This window comes from Toxoplasma gondii, chromosome IX (genome assembly GCF_000006565.2).
Source record: "Toxoplasma gondii ME49 chromosome IX, whole genome shotgun sequence".
Taxonomy (NCBI): domain Eukaryota; phylum Apicomplexa; class Conoidasida; order Eucoccidiorida; family Sarcocystidae; genus Toxoplasma; species Toxoplasma gondii.
Genome location: NC_031477.1, coordinates 5,143,890 through 5,161,080, shown reverse-complemented (window position 1 = coordinate 5,161,080; position 17,191 = coordinate 5,143,890). Strand labels below are relative to the sequence as shown.

Here is a 17,191-nt window from a genome sequence, read left to right as displayed (position 1 = left end):
AGGGCCTTTTCTTCCTAAAATTGCCCTACGCCTCAAGCAGTTCTCGTCTTCATAAAAAGATCGCGGTGCAGCGCTTGTCACCCCCTCCCCCCATCCCTCTCCCACGATTCATCCTCAGACCCCCCATTTTCACCGCCACAGTGAACCCGCCTCCCGTTTCCCGCGCTAATAGAGTACCCAGAAAAGTTATATATATATATATATATATATATATATATATACTCAATTATCAGAAGTATGGTATGAAGCACATAGAGATTGAAATAGATGCGTACCGATGTACGTGCATATAAATATACGTATATATGTTTAGCGTGTCGAAGTTGAAGATAAATCCAGATATGCCTTCATTCTTGCGTTTTCTGAGCATCGTGCTGCTGTCCAGGCGCAGAATGTAACATATAAATAGATACAGGGACGTACATATAGGCGCGGTAGACATGTATACGCACACGCGCACATCAAAGAGGTGGGTACATTTCAACTTTGCGAGCGCCGCAGTGGGCTACAGTATCGAGCATACATATGTGACCATGTTCTCCTTCTCAAAGGTCCAGGAGGTGCACCACTCCCGCACCCTGCTGGGCTCATCGAGTCAGTAAAACTAACACTTGTTTACTCGGGCTTCCCCTGTGTGCATGATGGGCCTACTCCCTTGCTATCAAGAGAAGCGCGGAAACGGACACTTGCTCCACAAATCTGGGGAGCTTCTTCCACGTCATTCACTGCTCAAAAACGCAAACAAAATCGGAGTAAGTCATCACAACGCGGCCTGCTGCGACATCTTAAAATGCACGTACATCATAGGTGTTATGTAAGTACATCGTATTTAATAGACACAGGTTCATGCAGATATTTCCTTGCACATATATATGCAGATTTGTTCGTTTGCAGACAAAGAGCATTTTAACGACAGCCGAACGCGAAAAGTAGTCCGAAAGCGCATGAGTCGCAGTAGCGAGCCTTCCCAGTCACCCAAAGAACTGCCCTCTGCGTCACGGAACACATCATCGGAATAAATGGAGAGGAATTTCAGTCACTTCCGCAGATCCGTGGCGTCCGCATCGGCTCATCGTACGCTGCGAGGAGACTGATTTGAGCAGTATCGCCGTTGTCTCTGTTGCCCTAGTTGACAGTCCGTCGACTAAAGCCAGCATTCAGTCTTGTGTAGTGCTCCGTTCAGTCTGTCTCAGCGGTGATTACTCCTGTACGATGGTACTGATCGTACTCGCATGCGAGTAATAGTATCCCTCTGTCAATAGGAGTGATAATAGTAGTCAACATAGTGCGCCTAGAACACAACCGACGTGGAATAACCTTAGTGCCGTAGAATATTGGCATCCAACATTGTGAGCTCTGCAGTCATATTCAGTATCCGTGGGACTACAACATTCGATAGTCTTACTGCCGCAGCACTAGTTAGCCAGCCGCTACAACAGTAGACCGAACAACATCAACGGGTGATTCGCAAGAATGTGCGGAGTGCGAAGGCAGTGTTTTTCAGTTGTGTGTGCCACTAAGAAAACCTGGTGATACGACGAAGCAATACCACGAATGGCGTCACGTCAGTGGGTGACATGAATTACAAAACATCGTGTGTAGGGAGCCACGAACGCACACAATCAGAAATTCTTCACTGGATGGGTTGCGGACGCTCCCAAGCCGTTGCTGTATAGACGCCTGAAGCACTCACAACGCTGTTCTCGACAGGAGAGGCGCACCCCAAGACTTTGTATAATTTGTTTGGTAGCGTGCATTGTATCTACGGACCTGATTCTGTAGGCCCTACGTTGTTTTCTCGCGTGCGGTGTTTCGTATCGTGTATCGCCCACTGAGCTGAATCAGGATGGCCAGTCCATCGTTGCTTTCGGTCGCTCGGTATGGCAGAGAGCCGGCCAATACGCCCGCTTATGGACGCACGTACCATTGGCAGTCGGTTTCTCGAAGGCAGTCTCTAGAGTCGTGCGCATCTGGGCGTGCTCTTGACGCGTCTCGTGAAGGAAGTAGTTCGAGATCGAATTCGTTTGCTACCAGCTGCCTAGAGGCGATTGCGATGGAATTTCTCGAACCATCGAGCTGTATATCTGTGCCGTACCCCTCCCCTCCTCAATCCCCTTTATCCACAGCTCTGAGCGTTCAGTCGGATAACGCGGGACAGTGCACATATCAATTTCAGAGACCACCTTCCGGTAAACCTACACATTTAAATGTTAACCGTTGTGTGAGACAATGTACCACTATAGGTTTTTACACATCCTTCCCCTCGAGAGACAGCTCTAGAGACGCGTCTCGAAGACAACGAAGCGTAACTGGGGAAACCGCAAGGAGAATTCGAGGACCAACAGCTTCCACTGGTTCGCAAGGGACGTCGACCCCTGGGTCCGCATCTTCAGAGAGAAGCGGAACGCTGTCACTTCCTTCCCCCAAAACGCTAGAGACAACAAGACCGAATGCTGCTTCGGATGTCACGAGCATTTTCCAGGCTCTTCTGCAGTAAGCATCGAGAGCAAACGTCGTCCTTCAGTGCGCTCCACATACCGTTTTTTCTGTAGCGAGTTCTTGCGGCACGAAAACGATGTTGCATCTAGCAGACAGATGGCCCTTCAGCAGGTACGTCTGTCTGCATTATTCTGATCACTGTTCCGACGTTAACAAATAATTTGCACTCTGGGGATGTTCAGGCTACCAAGCTTCGTCATCAGAATGATGAAAAAGAAAGAAGAGTGGAAGCCCTGGAAATATTAGTGAAGGCTCTAAGGAAAGCAAGGGATAGAGAGGTTGCAGCAACTGGAGCCCTAGACCAACAGTCAAACGAATTGCTGAAGGCTCTCGCTCAAGTCAAGCACTTGTAAGCACGAGCAGAACTGTGCCCTTTCGGCTGTGACAAAATTAAACGTTCGTTTCAGAATGAAACCCTTGTGGACTCGAGCAAGTCCCGTAACGGCATGAGTCATAACGTGTGTTGTTCCGGTTCGGTCGTTGCTTGTATTACCACCCAACACCTTTCTCGTAGTTTTGGTTTATTCATTAACTATCAAGTGCCTTTTTCCCTGGCAGCCATGACCAGCAAATCAGAAACCGTAATCTGTGTCTTCGGTGCACGCACCAAAAAATGAATTTGAGCTAATGGACCCGGGCCTGCGTTGTCCGGCACGTCGGAACAGTAGCCAAGTGAAGAAACACCGCAGATCTTGTTAGCTCACGCATCAGTGGGACTCATCAAGGAATAATAGCCACTGCTCCCGTCCCATGCGTAGAAATAACTCCTAAATTGTTCCAACAGAGCTGACGGTTCGAAAGCCGCAAGCCGACAGCAGCGCATACGAACAACTTTACAAGTCTAGTTCTAGCAAAAGAGACTGAAACTGACTGGTCGAGTGGATGAACCGGTCCAGCCGGTTTCTCACAGATACTCGGATAGCCGTCATGACAAACAAGTGTGGTGTTAGTCTCTGAAGTTAAAAGTAAGGTACCAGAATTACCACAGGCACAGAAGCTTATGTCGATAGACCCGTCTTGGGCAGAGCTAAAGGTTCCAAAGCCGGTTAGCAGCATGGCTTTGGTACAAAAGATCCGCCGACTAGGTCGCTGGAAGCATCTTCGTCACTGCCAACATGTTGCCCATAATGAATAATACAGGACGTCAAAGGTGGAACAGCTGGGAAACAAGGGAGAGCATCCTTGGTTGAGGTAGTCTTCAGACCGGCCACCAGTAAACGGACGGCTCAACCTACATACGCTGTTGAGTAACGGCTCTTTCGTTCTGCGTCAGGAAATATAGAGTCATACATCATGGAGGAGCTCGGTGCTGCCGACGACCTTACCCCGAGAGGAGTAGGAAATTCCATCTGCTGTGGCACGGACGACTGGGACGCTCGAGATAGGCCAGGGGCCATACCGTACGCAACCGGGTCGACAGAACAAGGTCGGGACATGCCTGCAGAACCGCACACGTAACAGCTTACGCCGAATGTGGGAAGCTCCTCTTTCGAGAGTCTGAATCTTCGGGCTCGTTTCCTTAACAGCGCCGCCGCCGGCCAGCGTCACTGCCAGCAATATTCTCCGGGGGATGAAAGCAACGTCCAGGACCGCGTGCCGGCATGGTAACGTGGCTTACTTATTGGGTTTGTCTGGTACGCTTGGGGACCAGCCGCATACGCGACAGTCCTAGCCTTTCGTATCGAGAACCATCGGAAGCCGCTAGCACCAACTATCGCTGCGGTAATGAAGAAGATACCGACAGCTGCCTCCAGTCCGACTCTGTCTTGTAGGCCGTGCCACAAACCCTGGACCTGTAGAGCAACGGAAAAGTGTGAAACACAGAATGGAAGGCAAACGCAAAAGAACACACTTTACTCATCAAGGGAAATTTTGGCTTTTACAACGAAACGCATTGAGCCTCGTTCATCACTTGTGCGCCGTGAAAAGCGTACCAGCGTGTTCCCTATCTCCCACCTCCATTCCCACACAAAGACAGTTCTTTCAAATTTGTTCTTACGGTGAATTTGAAGGCTCCCCTCATCCAGCCGATGAGAGTCAGAATGCCGAAGAGCAGCCAGGCCCCCACCGCCATCATGCCGACTCCCATCCAAATATTGTATGTGCTGAATACGATTAAGCCTCCGATTCCAATAATTCCTCCCGCGATCTGGAGACAAACACACAATGCAGAAAACGGCGTGAGAGTGAGATAGCCACAAATACGAGAAACAATGAACCATGCTGCGCCAACCTCGCGTTGCGGCTAGCGCTTGCATTGCTCCCCCTTCAGCGTCACCTCACACGGATACCGTGCACAAGAAACCAGTCTTCCCGGCTCCCTGAAAGGTCATACCCGCTTTCTCTAGACAGGCATTCATGCCCACCAACCGATCCGCGTTTTTCCTTCTTTCGCTGCTGATTCTCCTCACGTTCTTGCCTTTCTGACGGCATTCACCAGCGTCCGTGAAAACCGAAAGAATGGGCACTCCCAGGTTGCGTCAAGAGTGACAACTGCCCTCCCCCTCCTCCCTTGTTGCAACGTGCCTCCTTTCTTCCTTACCTGCTCACACAGATTAACCATGTTCCGCCATATGGTGTCCGCGTAAGTCGCTCTGACATCTGTCTCCAGCCAGTGCTCTGTCACACGATTCACCAGACGCTCCGAGAGGAGAACCGTAGCTCGCGTCTGAGCATTCTGGGACGAAAGAACTGCCAACGCTTCTCGCCGAGCAAGAGAAACGAACGTGGTCCAAAAGTATCGACTCTCTGCTTCAGGCTACACGCGAAGGGAAAGAAAAGAAAGAGGACGGCAAGCAACGGGGCTTTAATGTTATGATACAAATGAGTGCTTCATAGTCATCCAACGGCACAGTGCACAGAAACAACGTATTCTCTGCCTCGGAAAACGAATGACCAGCACATGTCTGCAAGGAAATTCTGAGAGTCTGCGTCTGCAGGAAAACCGTCGAAAACGGCCGCACCACAGCCGAGAGACCTCCACGATCCAGAAATGTGTAACTCCAATCGAATAAACACAGACACTGTAGTACGTACGACACAAATGGAAAAAGAGCAATATGAAATCACTCTCGTCGTCCCCCTCGGAAGCACGTTCTTCTTCCACTCGTTACTACCTGGTATCTGTTCAACTACATCGACTCCTTGCCTCTCAACATCTCGGTGACTCGAAAACACAAGAGAGAAGCGTGCAGCTGAAGCAACAGAAAGACATGCATGCGTGCGCTTGGTAGTGGAGAACGGCCTTGCGATTGCACTGAAGATGCGCGCTTACTCGCAGCTTCTTCAGAAGCTTGTCCAAAGGTTCTTTGCAGTTTGTCTTGATCGCCTCCACGTTCTGCATCTCAAGCTCTTTCTGTCTCTCGAGCATCACTTCCTTCAGTTGGCTAGCCACCTGAGACACCAGCACGGAAAAAGCCGGGCGCGAAAACAGCCTCTACGTCTGTCGGGACCGACGAGTTTTGTATGAAACCCAATTTTACGCATCCCGGCGACTGTCAAGTGACTACCGTTACATGTCTTATGCCGGAATGTCCTTTACCTCTATGTCGCATGAATACATTGCCAAAATCCAAACGGGACTGTGGCTTTCGACAAGCCGCACTCCTAGCAACATTTGAGAAGAAGCTACACCAACATGGTTGTCACAGCGACACCCCTCTCGACGCATTATTCGGTCTCTCAAGTTCACTGCGAGTGCTTCTTCAGAACAGCCAGCGACCCACGGGCAATTCCCAAGCCGCGCGCACCTTGTGTCCATACACACGACGGACTTTTGCAGCTGCATGCACGGCACGCCACGTGTGTCAGACGCAGAGAAGTCGCACACTCTACCTTTTGCCAGGGAGCCGTCTTTGCGCAGTACAACTCGTTCATCTCGTCCAACGCGTCTTGCATTTTGTTCTGGGACGCTGCATGCAGAATATCTTCGTCGACGGGGAGAGACTGAATCTTCGGGAACGAGGCAATCACCTCCGCCTTGTATGTGTTGCTCCACTTGTGGAGGATGTCCTGGGGACCGGAACGCAGCACCAATCCACTAAACAAAGTCAAACGCAAACGAACAAGAAACACCAACAGAACAAACGCCGCCTGTCCACCAAATCGAGCTGCAAAACTGGACCTACTCGCGGACCCCCAGGTGTGCACACGTTCTCACGCCACTCATCTACGTGCACACACATGTGTATCTACATGGATATATGGATAGGTATATATATATATATATACTTATATATATATATATTTATATATATATATATATATATATATATATAAGGGCAAATGCTTGATATATTGCTTTCACCGATTCCCTCGTAAACCTCTGCGTCGTGTGTGTCCTCTCGCTGTCACGCCGGAATGTCTCCTACGGATGCAATTTCGGTGCATTTCTCGTCCCAGTGTTGCAGACTCTGCTGCTCCAATCTCTTCAGCTCCGTCGTCAGTCGCTGCTCAAACACGCTGTAGATCTGCCGCACTGCTCGGAGGTCTTCCACCTTCTGTTCGAAAATCTCCCACGCTGAGGGACAGCCGCATGCGAAAGAGTTGCACGCAGAATCGACGATTTTGCACGCAAAGATCGCGATATGCAGAGATAGAGGCACACGGGAACTCGAGGTCTCTCGAAGCCTGCTTTGTTCTGTGAGTAGATGTGGCTGGACGCTCTCCATACAAAGCGCATGCAGACAGTCTTGCTGTTTATTTTGAGGAGACACCAGACCCCTCGTACTTGTGTTTGTCGCAGGGAAAAGATGTCTTGTTTTCATTCAGAAGAAAGGTTTCACAGAGGTGTGTTCCTCGCACGTCTTTCCCGTTTCTGAGGATCTCCGATTGCTTCGACCACGCCTATTCCACAAAAGGAGACACTGTGCGGCTGGTTCCATTACTGTAGAGATATATAGTCTTCTAAACAACGCGCATTTCGCTGAACGATCCCTCGTTGAACCTATGGATGCATGCAAAGAGCAGAAAAAGTACCGCCAGTTTTCCACTCGAAAAGAAGCGCGCGAAACTCCTCCAGAGGTCGAAGCATCTCCAGCGGGTGCTGCTTCAGCTGCTCGGCGAAGAACGCCACAGTCTGCTCTTCCGCCTTCTGCATGTCGGCCGCTATCTTTTTCTGCAAGCATTGAAGAACCGGCAGTCTCTGTGTGTCAGGAAAAGAAGAACGCGACGAAACGAAAAGGAGAGAGAGTAGACACAACATCTTCTACCTTTCCCCACCAGTCCACCTGCACCTCCAAAGCTCAAACGACCAATTGACAACAGCACTTTCATACCTGCGCACACATACGCTTAAATACTGAGAGATTTTTAAAAATGTAGGGACGTTTATACAGAGAAATGCTCCTGTGAAGTAAGCTCATAAACACAACGGATGAAGACGCTTTCACCTTGCACCAGAGCAACTGTGTCGGCGCCGACAAATACAGAACATTTCTTTTTTTCCGTCAGATAAACCGGGTGAAAAGAGAGGTGTGGTCATTGTCGGCGTTCTTTCAAAAAGAAGAAATGGAGAACTAACCGTGTTTTCCTTGTGCAGAAAAAGGAACAAGTTCTCGACTTTCTCGTCGTACGCTCGCAGTTCCTCCTCGCAAACGTCGGCCGATGCGAAATCCCGACCTCCCCGGTTAACCTCATCTGTCAGAAGCGACCTTTGCAGTCTGATGAACAAACAATTTATTCGAAACCCAACGAACCTGTGTGTCTCTCTCTTCTGATTTCACTTCGTGGAGATTTTGCCGCCCTGTCTCCTCGCTCTCTTGCCTGTCTTCTGTCTTATCACCCTTTCTCCACCTGGTTCTCCAGTTCCCTTGTCTGTGTCTCCTTTTTCCTTGTGTCTGTCTCTCTCTATGGGTCCTTTTCTCCGCACTTTCTTCTCTTTTTTCGCTCTCCTTTCTCTCGTTTTCTCTCCCTCCTCCCTTTGCTTTTGCTTCCCTCCTTTTTCTCTTTCACCGCGCCATGTGTCTCATCTGCCTAGCCGTACCGCTGCTCGTAGATCGCCCACTCGGCGAGGGCCTGTGGCGCCATAGGGAGACGCTGTTGCTGCTTTTGAATTTCTTGTTGAACTTGGTGAAGGCGTTTGCCGCAAAACTCTCGACAGTACCTTCGAACTTGTTCTTCTGCTCTGTACAACGCAAACATATACATGCATATATACATATATATATATATATATTGATTCCTTTGTCTATATACATATGTATATATCTTCGGAGCATTCGTCGCCCGTATCTCCCTTCTCAGTCGCTGGGATGCATGCAAAGAATTCCACCTGTCCATCACCACCCCAGTGGGTTGATTAAGACAGCTACAAGCGTTGCATTTCATTCCTACACATGTGGAGATTCTGCTTCACATCAGTTGTTCTGCAAGTGAAAGGGTCGTTAGGCTTCAATGTCTTCGAACGGGGCGTTCAGGGTATTCTCATAGGTTCTCGGTGAGGCGGCACTTCGTCGATAGAGTGTTGAGTCTATGACAAGTCTCGCGAGCCACGTACATGCCTCGGAATTTCTCGACTTTCTCGTTCAACTGTTGGATCATTTCTTCTTGCTGCTGCTGCTGAATGTCCTGTGCATGCAGTCCCTCCTGGCCGCGAATCTGCTGCTGCCACTGCTGAAGCAACCGCTGGCGCAGAGAGTCCGCAAAGGAGAAGAAGAGCGGAGGCAGAGCCGGCGGGTGCACGTTCAAAAACCTTCGCATGTCTTCTTCGAAAAGCAACAGGAGGTCGTTCTTCGCCAAGTCCGACTGCGAAACAACACAAGCGAAGTGAAAACGAAGAACGGCGCCTCGCTGCCGAGCTCCCAATCCGGAAGCGCGCAACCACGAGACTCGTACACACGCGATTCGGTCCCTCCAGTATACACAGAACACACAAGCCGGACATAACGAGATCGAAGATACAACAAACACAGGCATATACACAAATACTGAGCGCGCTCAATCTCAGACTCCCTATCTATACGTGGACACATAATATATATATATATATATACATATATACATATATATTTATGTATATACATATATATACACATATACACATATATATATATATATGTAAATGTACACACGCACACATCCCATTACGTAGGCATGCACATGCATGTCTACACATGCGTATATATATATGGGTGTGTGTAGTCTGTGTCCTACCCGAACAGTGGAGAAGTGGTTCATGAAGATTTGCACATTTTCGAACATGTTGAGGTTGGCCGCTCTGACGAGAAATCGAAGGAGATCTGCGACATCCTTTCCGCTCATGGCGACTCGGCCTACGCCTCCGCGTCGGTTGTCTGTCACTTCTTTGTCCGTTCCAACCTCTCCGCTGACTTCGTGTTCGTTTTCTCCTCTCTGTTCGGCGCCTTCTTCGCGTCCACACAGCGCGTCTGAGTCCTCTCTCCTCTCACTGCTCTCGCCTTTCTGTCCTGTGCGCCGAGCACAGACTCCCTGGATTCCACGCCCTGTCGATGGATGAAGAAGACGATTCTTCGCCTTGAAATTGTTCGCCACGCGTCTCAGCAGCGAGTCCTTGAACTCCTGGAAGGCCGCCCTATATACGGGGGTCATTTCAGACACGGGCAGCAGGTCCAGCCGCTGAAGCGCCTCCGACGAAGATGAAGGTGCCGGCAGCGCCACGCAGTGAATCGAGTCGTAGAACGACCTGGCAAAATAACGAGAGAGGAAGATAATATTCTACAACAGATTCAGCGAATGAACTTCCCAAGTGCACTTCGCAGCATGTCGTCGAAAGCGAGGAGAGGTGACTTAAAGCAGACGATGCAAGCAGGGGGGGGGCAGGGGGAGAGGACCGACTGCACGGAAGCCGCAGAGCTTGCGAAGCCACAGGCAGAGCAAGGGTACAGGGGAGGAGTGCCCAGAAACATGCCTCGATATGGCAGCACGGGCAGAGGAGACACCGAGAGAAAAACAGTCCCTTCTGCATTTTACTTCTACCTCTTTAGGGTTCCCAGACACGCTCTGTTGTGTTCCTCCTTTCGTCTGTCTCTCTCCCTTTTGTGGTCTCATCTCTTCTCTAAGTTCTGTTTTTTCTCTTTTCTCTTTCTCTCGCATATGATGGCTTGCATACCGCAACGAGTGTGAAAGCGAGTTGTCGCCGTCATCATCGGGTTTCTTGTTTTTCTCTGCTCCGCGCTTTTCTTTCCAGAAATTCTTCTCGACTTCTGCTGGCGAGGCACTCCACCGGTGTGTGGCAATGAGGCGATCGAGCCACTCCATCGCAGTCAGCCCCTGCAAGTCCTGAGGCACAAACGATCTGAAACATCTGCCCCATTCTCTCGTGGTTTCTCTGATCTCTTCAAAAGCCTTCTGGATTTCCCCAGCAGATGTAGAGGCCGCGAAGCTGCTGTCCAGCTCCTCATGTCCGTCAAAGAGGAGCCAAGCTCCTCCGGTGCTCTCGCGAGAGAACCTGCAAGACGTCCGGGGGGCGAAACGCGACCAAAGGCACGGACGCGTCATCGCGAGGTGTTCCCCGATGCATATGCACTGGGCCGAGAGACACAAAAGCAACTTCTTTTGTCTGACTGAAAAAACGAGACGGCTTCTCGTCGATGCACAGAGACAGGAGAGGATTCCCACCTGCTGGCGAGCGAACGGTCATCTCCACCCTTTGATGAAGCAAACGGATTTCTCGTTGCCGCGCAGAGAACCGTTTCCCTAGTCACCTGCATGCAAGAACACCGTGGGCCTCACCCTCACCTGTACAAAGTCCTGGACGACCCAGGAGAGACAGCAGGGGGCGAGGGAGGAGAAGAGGGCAGAACCTGCGAAAGACTCCTCTAAACTCTGCTCCACCTCCGCTGGCGCTCTCTTCTCCTGCCCGGAAGACGCTTCGGACTGCTGGTGCTTGGAACTCCCAGCCGCGAGGCTCGGCTCGCGTTTCTCGGAGTGCTGTGGAAGAGTGGAAGTCGCGTTCACCGACTGTGCATGCGCTCGCAAGTTGAACAAATTCGCGTCGCGTGTCAGGTCTTCCAACAGCTGCAGGGACTGCAGACGCCGAGAAAAGAAGCAGAGAAACCCGACAGACGCCCGCTGAGAAAGCGGCTACAAAGCTACGGAGACCAGAGAAGACGAAAGTGGAAGAAAAGAAGCAAGAGAGAAGACGAGCGAAGAGGAGAAACGAAAGAGAGAAGAGAAAGAAGAGAGACGAGACAAGCGAAAAAAACGATACGCGTCTCGCACCCGATGGAGGAGGCTCTCACACACGTGAGTAGGTGTACCCTTGTCGGACACCGAATCATCTCGAAAGGAAAAGAGCATGCATATTTAAAGACTGCAGGAAGTCCTACATTCAAAAGTGAGGAGACACACATCGAAAGCTCCCCCTCTCCTTACTAACGCATGCGCATGCGTGGCCACAGACACACGAAGACTAAAAAACAGATCGCGGATGACTGCAGTGCGACAAAAACAGCGTCCACTCTGTGTGGTGCACGGAAAAAATCACATCCTCCGACCTCGAATGCGTCCACGCAAAATGGGTGAATGTGCCGACCACAAATCTGCAGAAAACCTTCTCTGATACAATCGCAGAAAGAGTTTTCTTCATATATGAACAAACAAATACGCACACTCTCCCCCAATCTTACGCGTGAGGCCGCGTACAGTACACACCACCATCATCTGTGAGACTAATGATCGTAGTGCTACTTGGTATCAATATACATATATATATATATATATGTATATGTATATGTATTATACGTAGACCCATACGAAAGTGTTTAGATGCATAGCGATTGGTAGAAAGATCGAAGATAACAAACATCCGTGGCATCTGCCTGTAGACCCCGGACTGTCTACTTCTTCCTACAGATACACATGTAGACAGAAACATGTATGCTTGTATAATATACGGAGACACACACACGCATCTTTACAGAGGCATATCGGTTGGTCGACAGGTATTGAAATGAATGTACAGACGTCCGTGGCATCTGCCTGTAGACCGGAAACTGACTTGTGCATCGATCATTTTCATGGTCGTGAAGAGGATTTCCGAGGAGACTAGAGAAGCGACGGCGTAGAGAAGTTGGTCGTAGCTGCGCGTGACATTTGGGCCGCCGAATCCCTCAGTGTCGAGAAGAAGAACATTCGTCACTTGCTCGACTTCTGACTTCCCGACAGAGCTCTTCCGCTGCTTCCCTTTCTCCTCCTCCACCACCACCCTTCCTGTCTGGCGATCCACGCGCAAAGGCTCGCTCCACACAGACAGGCCCTGCGTCCCCGGATGAACTGTGTATCCCACCGGGAAAGCCGTAAATCGACGAGATGATGGAGAGGAAGAGGAAAGAGTTGAATTCGTCGAAGAAGGGTCGGGCAGAGGGTCGTAGGAGATATCGTGAGGGTAGGAGAAAGCGAGGAGCTGCGAGAGCAGGAAGCTCTTGCCTGGAGACGGAGCCGAGGGAGATGGCAGGCAGACGTGGTGAGGGGAGATGTTGAAAGTAGTTTAAACAGCCACAAATGCATCACACTTCACCACCGATGACCCCACAAGTTCGAACACAAATGGCAAAAAAGACCAGACACATTTGCTGAGGGGACAGAGGAAATCGTGTCTCGGCTCCTATATGCTCGCGCAAAAAAACTGCATGCAACGAGCCACGCGTTAACCGTCACCACGAACAGAGCCACGGCGCATTGGGTTGCGTGTGTCGCGCTCGAACCCCATTCTCACGAGATGAAACCTGAAGACATTTCTCTCTCATCTACTGACACACATGTATCTGCACCTGAATCATCGACAGAGAAAATCAAACCTTTTAAATTCAGTGGTCCGACTAACGGTTGAACTGTGTAAAGATCATGTTTAGAGTTCTTTCGCAAAAACCTGCACACGCACCTCTGTGCACATCTATCTGCGGAGGCTCCTCGTTTCTGTTCCCTCACGTTCATACCCCATTTCCCCCCCGACATGTATCGGCCATGACATCTGGACTTGCATGTAGATATCTGCATATTTGTATGTACATATATATATATACATATATATATATATATATTAATACGTGTATGGGAGTGTGCCTGTGTATTTCTGAATACACCCTGTTGTTTCTCTGCTTATGTGGCGTATGTCCGTTCGAGTTCTCTACCCCTGCCGAGAAACAGCAGCGATTTGTCTGGCCGCACCTATCTCCGGCTAGCTCTGTTAACACCTTTCATCTACATTTGTCTACTCTTCTCGCTGGGTGTCTGCCAGTCGCATCTCCTCCCTTCCACAAGCCTCTCTTCGTCAAACGTTCTTCATGTTTCAAAAAAACAACTGACGCGTTTTCTAAAACGACTGAAAAGTCCGAACCTGTGTGGATGGAGCCGACAGCAGTCACAACCGAGATAGGTGCAGGAATTGCCTCGATGTACGCCAGTGCCTCTTCGTCGATCTCCAAACCTAGGCAGAGACAGCAGAAGCAGCGCATCCTCGCGCATGCATTCGCGACACTTCAGCAAAGATGGGAAAGCGAGAGAAAGCAACCGCGGGAGAGAAAACGAGCAAAATAAGCTGAAAGGGCGAAGAAAGGCGCGAAGAAGCTAACAGTCTGTAGGACGGTGAGGGGAGCAGAGATGGGGCAGCGGAGGGGCGAGACCAGGACGATGGAAAGCTGCAGACAAGAAGACAGTGGAGAGAAGAAAGGCGAATCCGTCTGATGCCCAGTCTCTCACCAGTGTGGCGTTCGTTGGGTCGGACGACTTGGAGGAGCCGAGGCGGCATTTTCTTCTTCCTCCTTGCGCCCTTGTCTGCCTTCGAGGCCTTCGCCACCTCCGCACTCTCCGCCTGGCGGGCGCCGAGGGCGACAGCCCCGCCAGCGAGTCCCGCGGCTGAAGCGAGAGGAGACGCAGAGGCCGGAAGAAGGAAGAAGGAAGGGGATTGTGACACAGTGCCTCCGCCTTCAGGAGACGCCGAAGAGGTCGACGGAGTAGGAGAGAGGAGCGAGCAGACAAACGGGAAGGGGAAACTTGAGTCGGAGTCCAAAAAATGAAAGGACGCCGGCAAAGAGAAAGTGATGAGGAGCGGAAGCAGCGCCACACCGAAGACAAGACAAAGCCGAGACGGACATAGAGAGAACGGAGAGAGTCTAGCGATCCGCGAGCCCCCAGCGGGGCCTGCCGGAGAGGCGGTCCGCCGCGTGGAGGTGACTCTCGCGAGAAGCCCCTCCATCTTGTGAGCGTGCACGCGTTTTCTGATTCTCAACAGAACAGACCGAGAATCAGGAAACCACAGATCACGCGAACGAAAGCCCCACAGGTCGCCAGGCTGCTGGGCTTAGACGAAGACACATCCGTCTAGTAGTTTGCTCAGGCTTTTTCTCTGCTTTCTCCGCGCGAGGAAGCAACGCAGACGACCGGCGAATCGAAACAACGGCGACGAAGAGGGGGTCGGAGAACTCCGTTGTTTTCCGTTTCGAATCAGCCACTGAGGCGAAGATGTTCTCTGAGAATGAAGTCGCCGAGACCTACGAGGCGCCTTCTGCGACCTAGCCAGCGAAGGAAAGCAGTCCACGGAGCGAAGAGAACCGGATGTGCGTGGAGCCAGCGACGAAAGCGAACGCCGAGAGTCTCGCCGAGGTCGTACGGCAGCTCTTGCGCGACACACAGAAGCATCAACCAGGAGGAAACCGCCCCCGCGACGGCCAGGAAGTACGGCGCTCCAGGGGGCGAAGCGGGAGACGAGACGGGTGGCGTGGACAAGACGGCGTTCAACGAAGGTACAGCTGCGGGTGATGCGGCCGGTTCCGAGGCAGGCATGATTCTTCGCGTGGAACGGACTGAGATGCCGACAAAGAAAAGACCACTGGGCTGCAGAACGACGCCGCTCAGCCTAAAGCAGAAAACGTACCATCACGTCCCCCGGTGCGTTCCCAGCATCAAGATCGACCTCCCGCTCGGACAGTTGAGAGTAAACAGCGGGGGAAAGAGCCCGATCCGCCGCAGAAAATTCGACAGATCGACGGGTAACTTGAGAAAATTTGTGAGCGTCTGCCGTTAGCGAACGTATAGGCAGAGTTCGGAAACAGGAGCGACACCGGGAACGGAAGACACAGTGGAGGGGATGTCGGCAGACCGCGTCTCAGTAGCTTCGTTTCCTTAGTTATACAGCGGTCACTCCGCGTGAAAAAAAATTGAAAAGTGAAGAGTGATTCGTGCACAAGCGCTTTGTCTAAGAGGTCCACGACAGTTTCGGGTGTACCGACAGCTCGTGTGCAGGCCGCCACGGTGAAGTGCGAATGCGCTATTCGGAAGTGGGAGTATTTGGACGAAATCGAATGAAAAAAAGGGCGGTTCTCACACGCATCCCGGGGCAAACAAAGTGAGAAGCGAGAGTGCGCTTCGTAATCGCCGGCTGCAGAGAAAAACAAAGAGAACGGCAGCCGCGCTGAGGCACTTTTCCAGCCTGCACGTCCAGCAGGCAAACGCGCTGGAGACACGAGGACTAGGAGCACAAGCAAACCCGCGAGACTCGCACATTCGTTATTGGAAATTCGACAGCATTTCTACACACGGCCCTTGCGAAATACCAAACTATGCGGACGCGAAAAACGCAGCGTTCCACTGTGAAAATCGACGAAAAACGCGTCGGTTGCGAGCTTGTTGGCGGGCAGTCGCGAATAGCTGTGCGCGGCACACATTCCCGCATGTCGCGCACGCGGGATTATCGGACCTGAAATGCCTCTTTTTTTGCGTTTCTCGATGCATGCGAGCCAGCGCAGGGACCGAATGTGAGAGCATTTCACCAAGGACTTTGTGTGTCAGCAGCTTTCCACCTATCACGTCTTCTGAAACGCCAAGCCCAAACGGACTAGGTTACGAAACAGGAAAGCCACGGTTAAGCTGCGGTATAGCAGAGTAAACAGGAAGCCTAGCGTAGCTGAGACTGCGTACCAGCTCAGAGTTCCCTGTGTTTTGAAGGCAGAGAAGACAAGGAAGTAAAGGTGGATGTGTCCATAGAACCTGAACGCAATGCAGCACTATGACGAAGACAATCAAGGGCATCCGGGATCCTTCCTTGCATAACTTTAAAGACAACCAATTTTTGTACGTTTGCTGTACATTGTGCTGCGCCTTCTTCGCCATTCTTTAGATAAACAACGGACCTCCAAGCAAATCGATCAGACACACAATTATGTTGAGTGTAGCTTGAGAAACACCTGGCCTTGTGCGTGCCAACGGCGACCCGAAAACGCCAACTGCCAACTCTCTGGTCTGCTGGCCTCAGGTCTAACAGCCATTATGTCCTTAATGGAGGGTTCATCGTCAAGCTCAGACTGCTCGCGAATTAGGAACAGATACTCTGAGAAAGCGGAATCGCATAGTACTAAGATAGAGGCAGGAGCATGAGTTCTCGAAGGTCCGCAGGACTTAGAACCATCAAGATGGAGAGAATGTTCAAGCCGAACCAATTCCGAATTTAGCGCTGCAGCACCCTTTACACAGCGTTCAGGCATCGCCAGGTTCGTTTCGAGAACGATAAAACTAGATGATCTGCGTATGTTCTCACCAGCATCTCAGAAAAGGTCAGAGCACGAGGGAACGCAAGTCTGCCCGCGTGCTCTAGGTGCTCCTACGCACATACAAAACAGCCAGCACCTGCGCGGAGGTGTGCAAGTGGTCAGCAGTGCTTTAGTTTGAAGAAAGCAGATCGATGGCTCTCAGAACGGAGCGCGGGTTGAATTACTCTTAA

The 17,191-nt window shown here is 51.0% G+C and overlaps 3 protein-coding genes across 3 annotated transcripts; 2 read left to right on the top strand and 1 right to left on the bottom strand.

The window, feature by feature from the left end:
* The first annotated feature begins 1,724 nt into the window (after positions 1-1,724).
* Positions 1,725-3,127, top strand: TGME49_305000 (hypothetical protein). The gene is made up of 5 exons (XM_018782432.1): positions 1,725-2,189; positions 2,244-2,493; positions 2,553-2,610; positions 2,682-2,848; positions 2,907-3,127. Exons 1-5 carry the CDS (start codon positions 1,847-1,849, stop codon positions 2,947-2,949), a joined length of 861 nt encoding a protein of 286 aa, XP_018636122.1. The 5' UTR covers positions 1,725-1,846; the 3' UTR covers positions 2,950-3,127.
* TGME49_304990 (guanylate-binding protein, N-terminal domain-containing protein) lies at positions 3,097-16,007 on the bottom strand. The gene is made up of 17 exons (XM_002370252.2): positions 14,176-16,007; positions 13,814-13,903; positions 12,476-12,903; positions 11,215-11,502; positions 10,586-10,755; positions 9,652-10,159; positions 8,996-9,243; positions 8,483-8,623; positions 8,021-8,159; positions 7,477-7,615; positions 6,870-7,018; positions 6,334-6,510; positions 5,774-5,893; positions 5,042-5,257; positions 4,499-4,648; positions 4,118-4,292; positions 3,097-3,937 (listed from the first exon to the last, which is right to left on the bottom strand). The coding sequence occupies exons 1-17, from the start codon at positions 14,669-14,671 to the stop codon at positions 3,726-3,728; spliced, it is 3,846 nt and encodes a 1,281-aa protein (XP_002370293.1). The 5' UTR covers positions 14,672-16,007; the 3' UTR covers positions 3,097-3,725.
* TGME49_304980 (hypothetical protein) lies at positions 14,951-15,499 on the top strand (the record flags this gene model as incomplete). The annotated part of the gene is made up of 1 exon (XM_002370251.1): positions 14,951-15,499. The coding sequence occupies one exon, from the start codon at positions 14,951-14,953 to the stop codon at positions 15,497-15,499; it is 549 nt and encodes a 182-aa protein (XP_002370292.1).
* Positions 16,008-17,191: the final 1,184 nt, after the last annotated feature.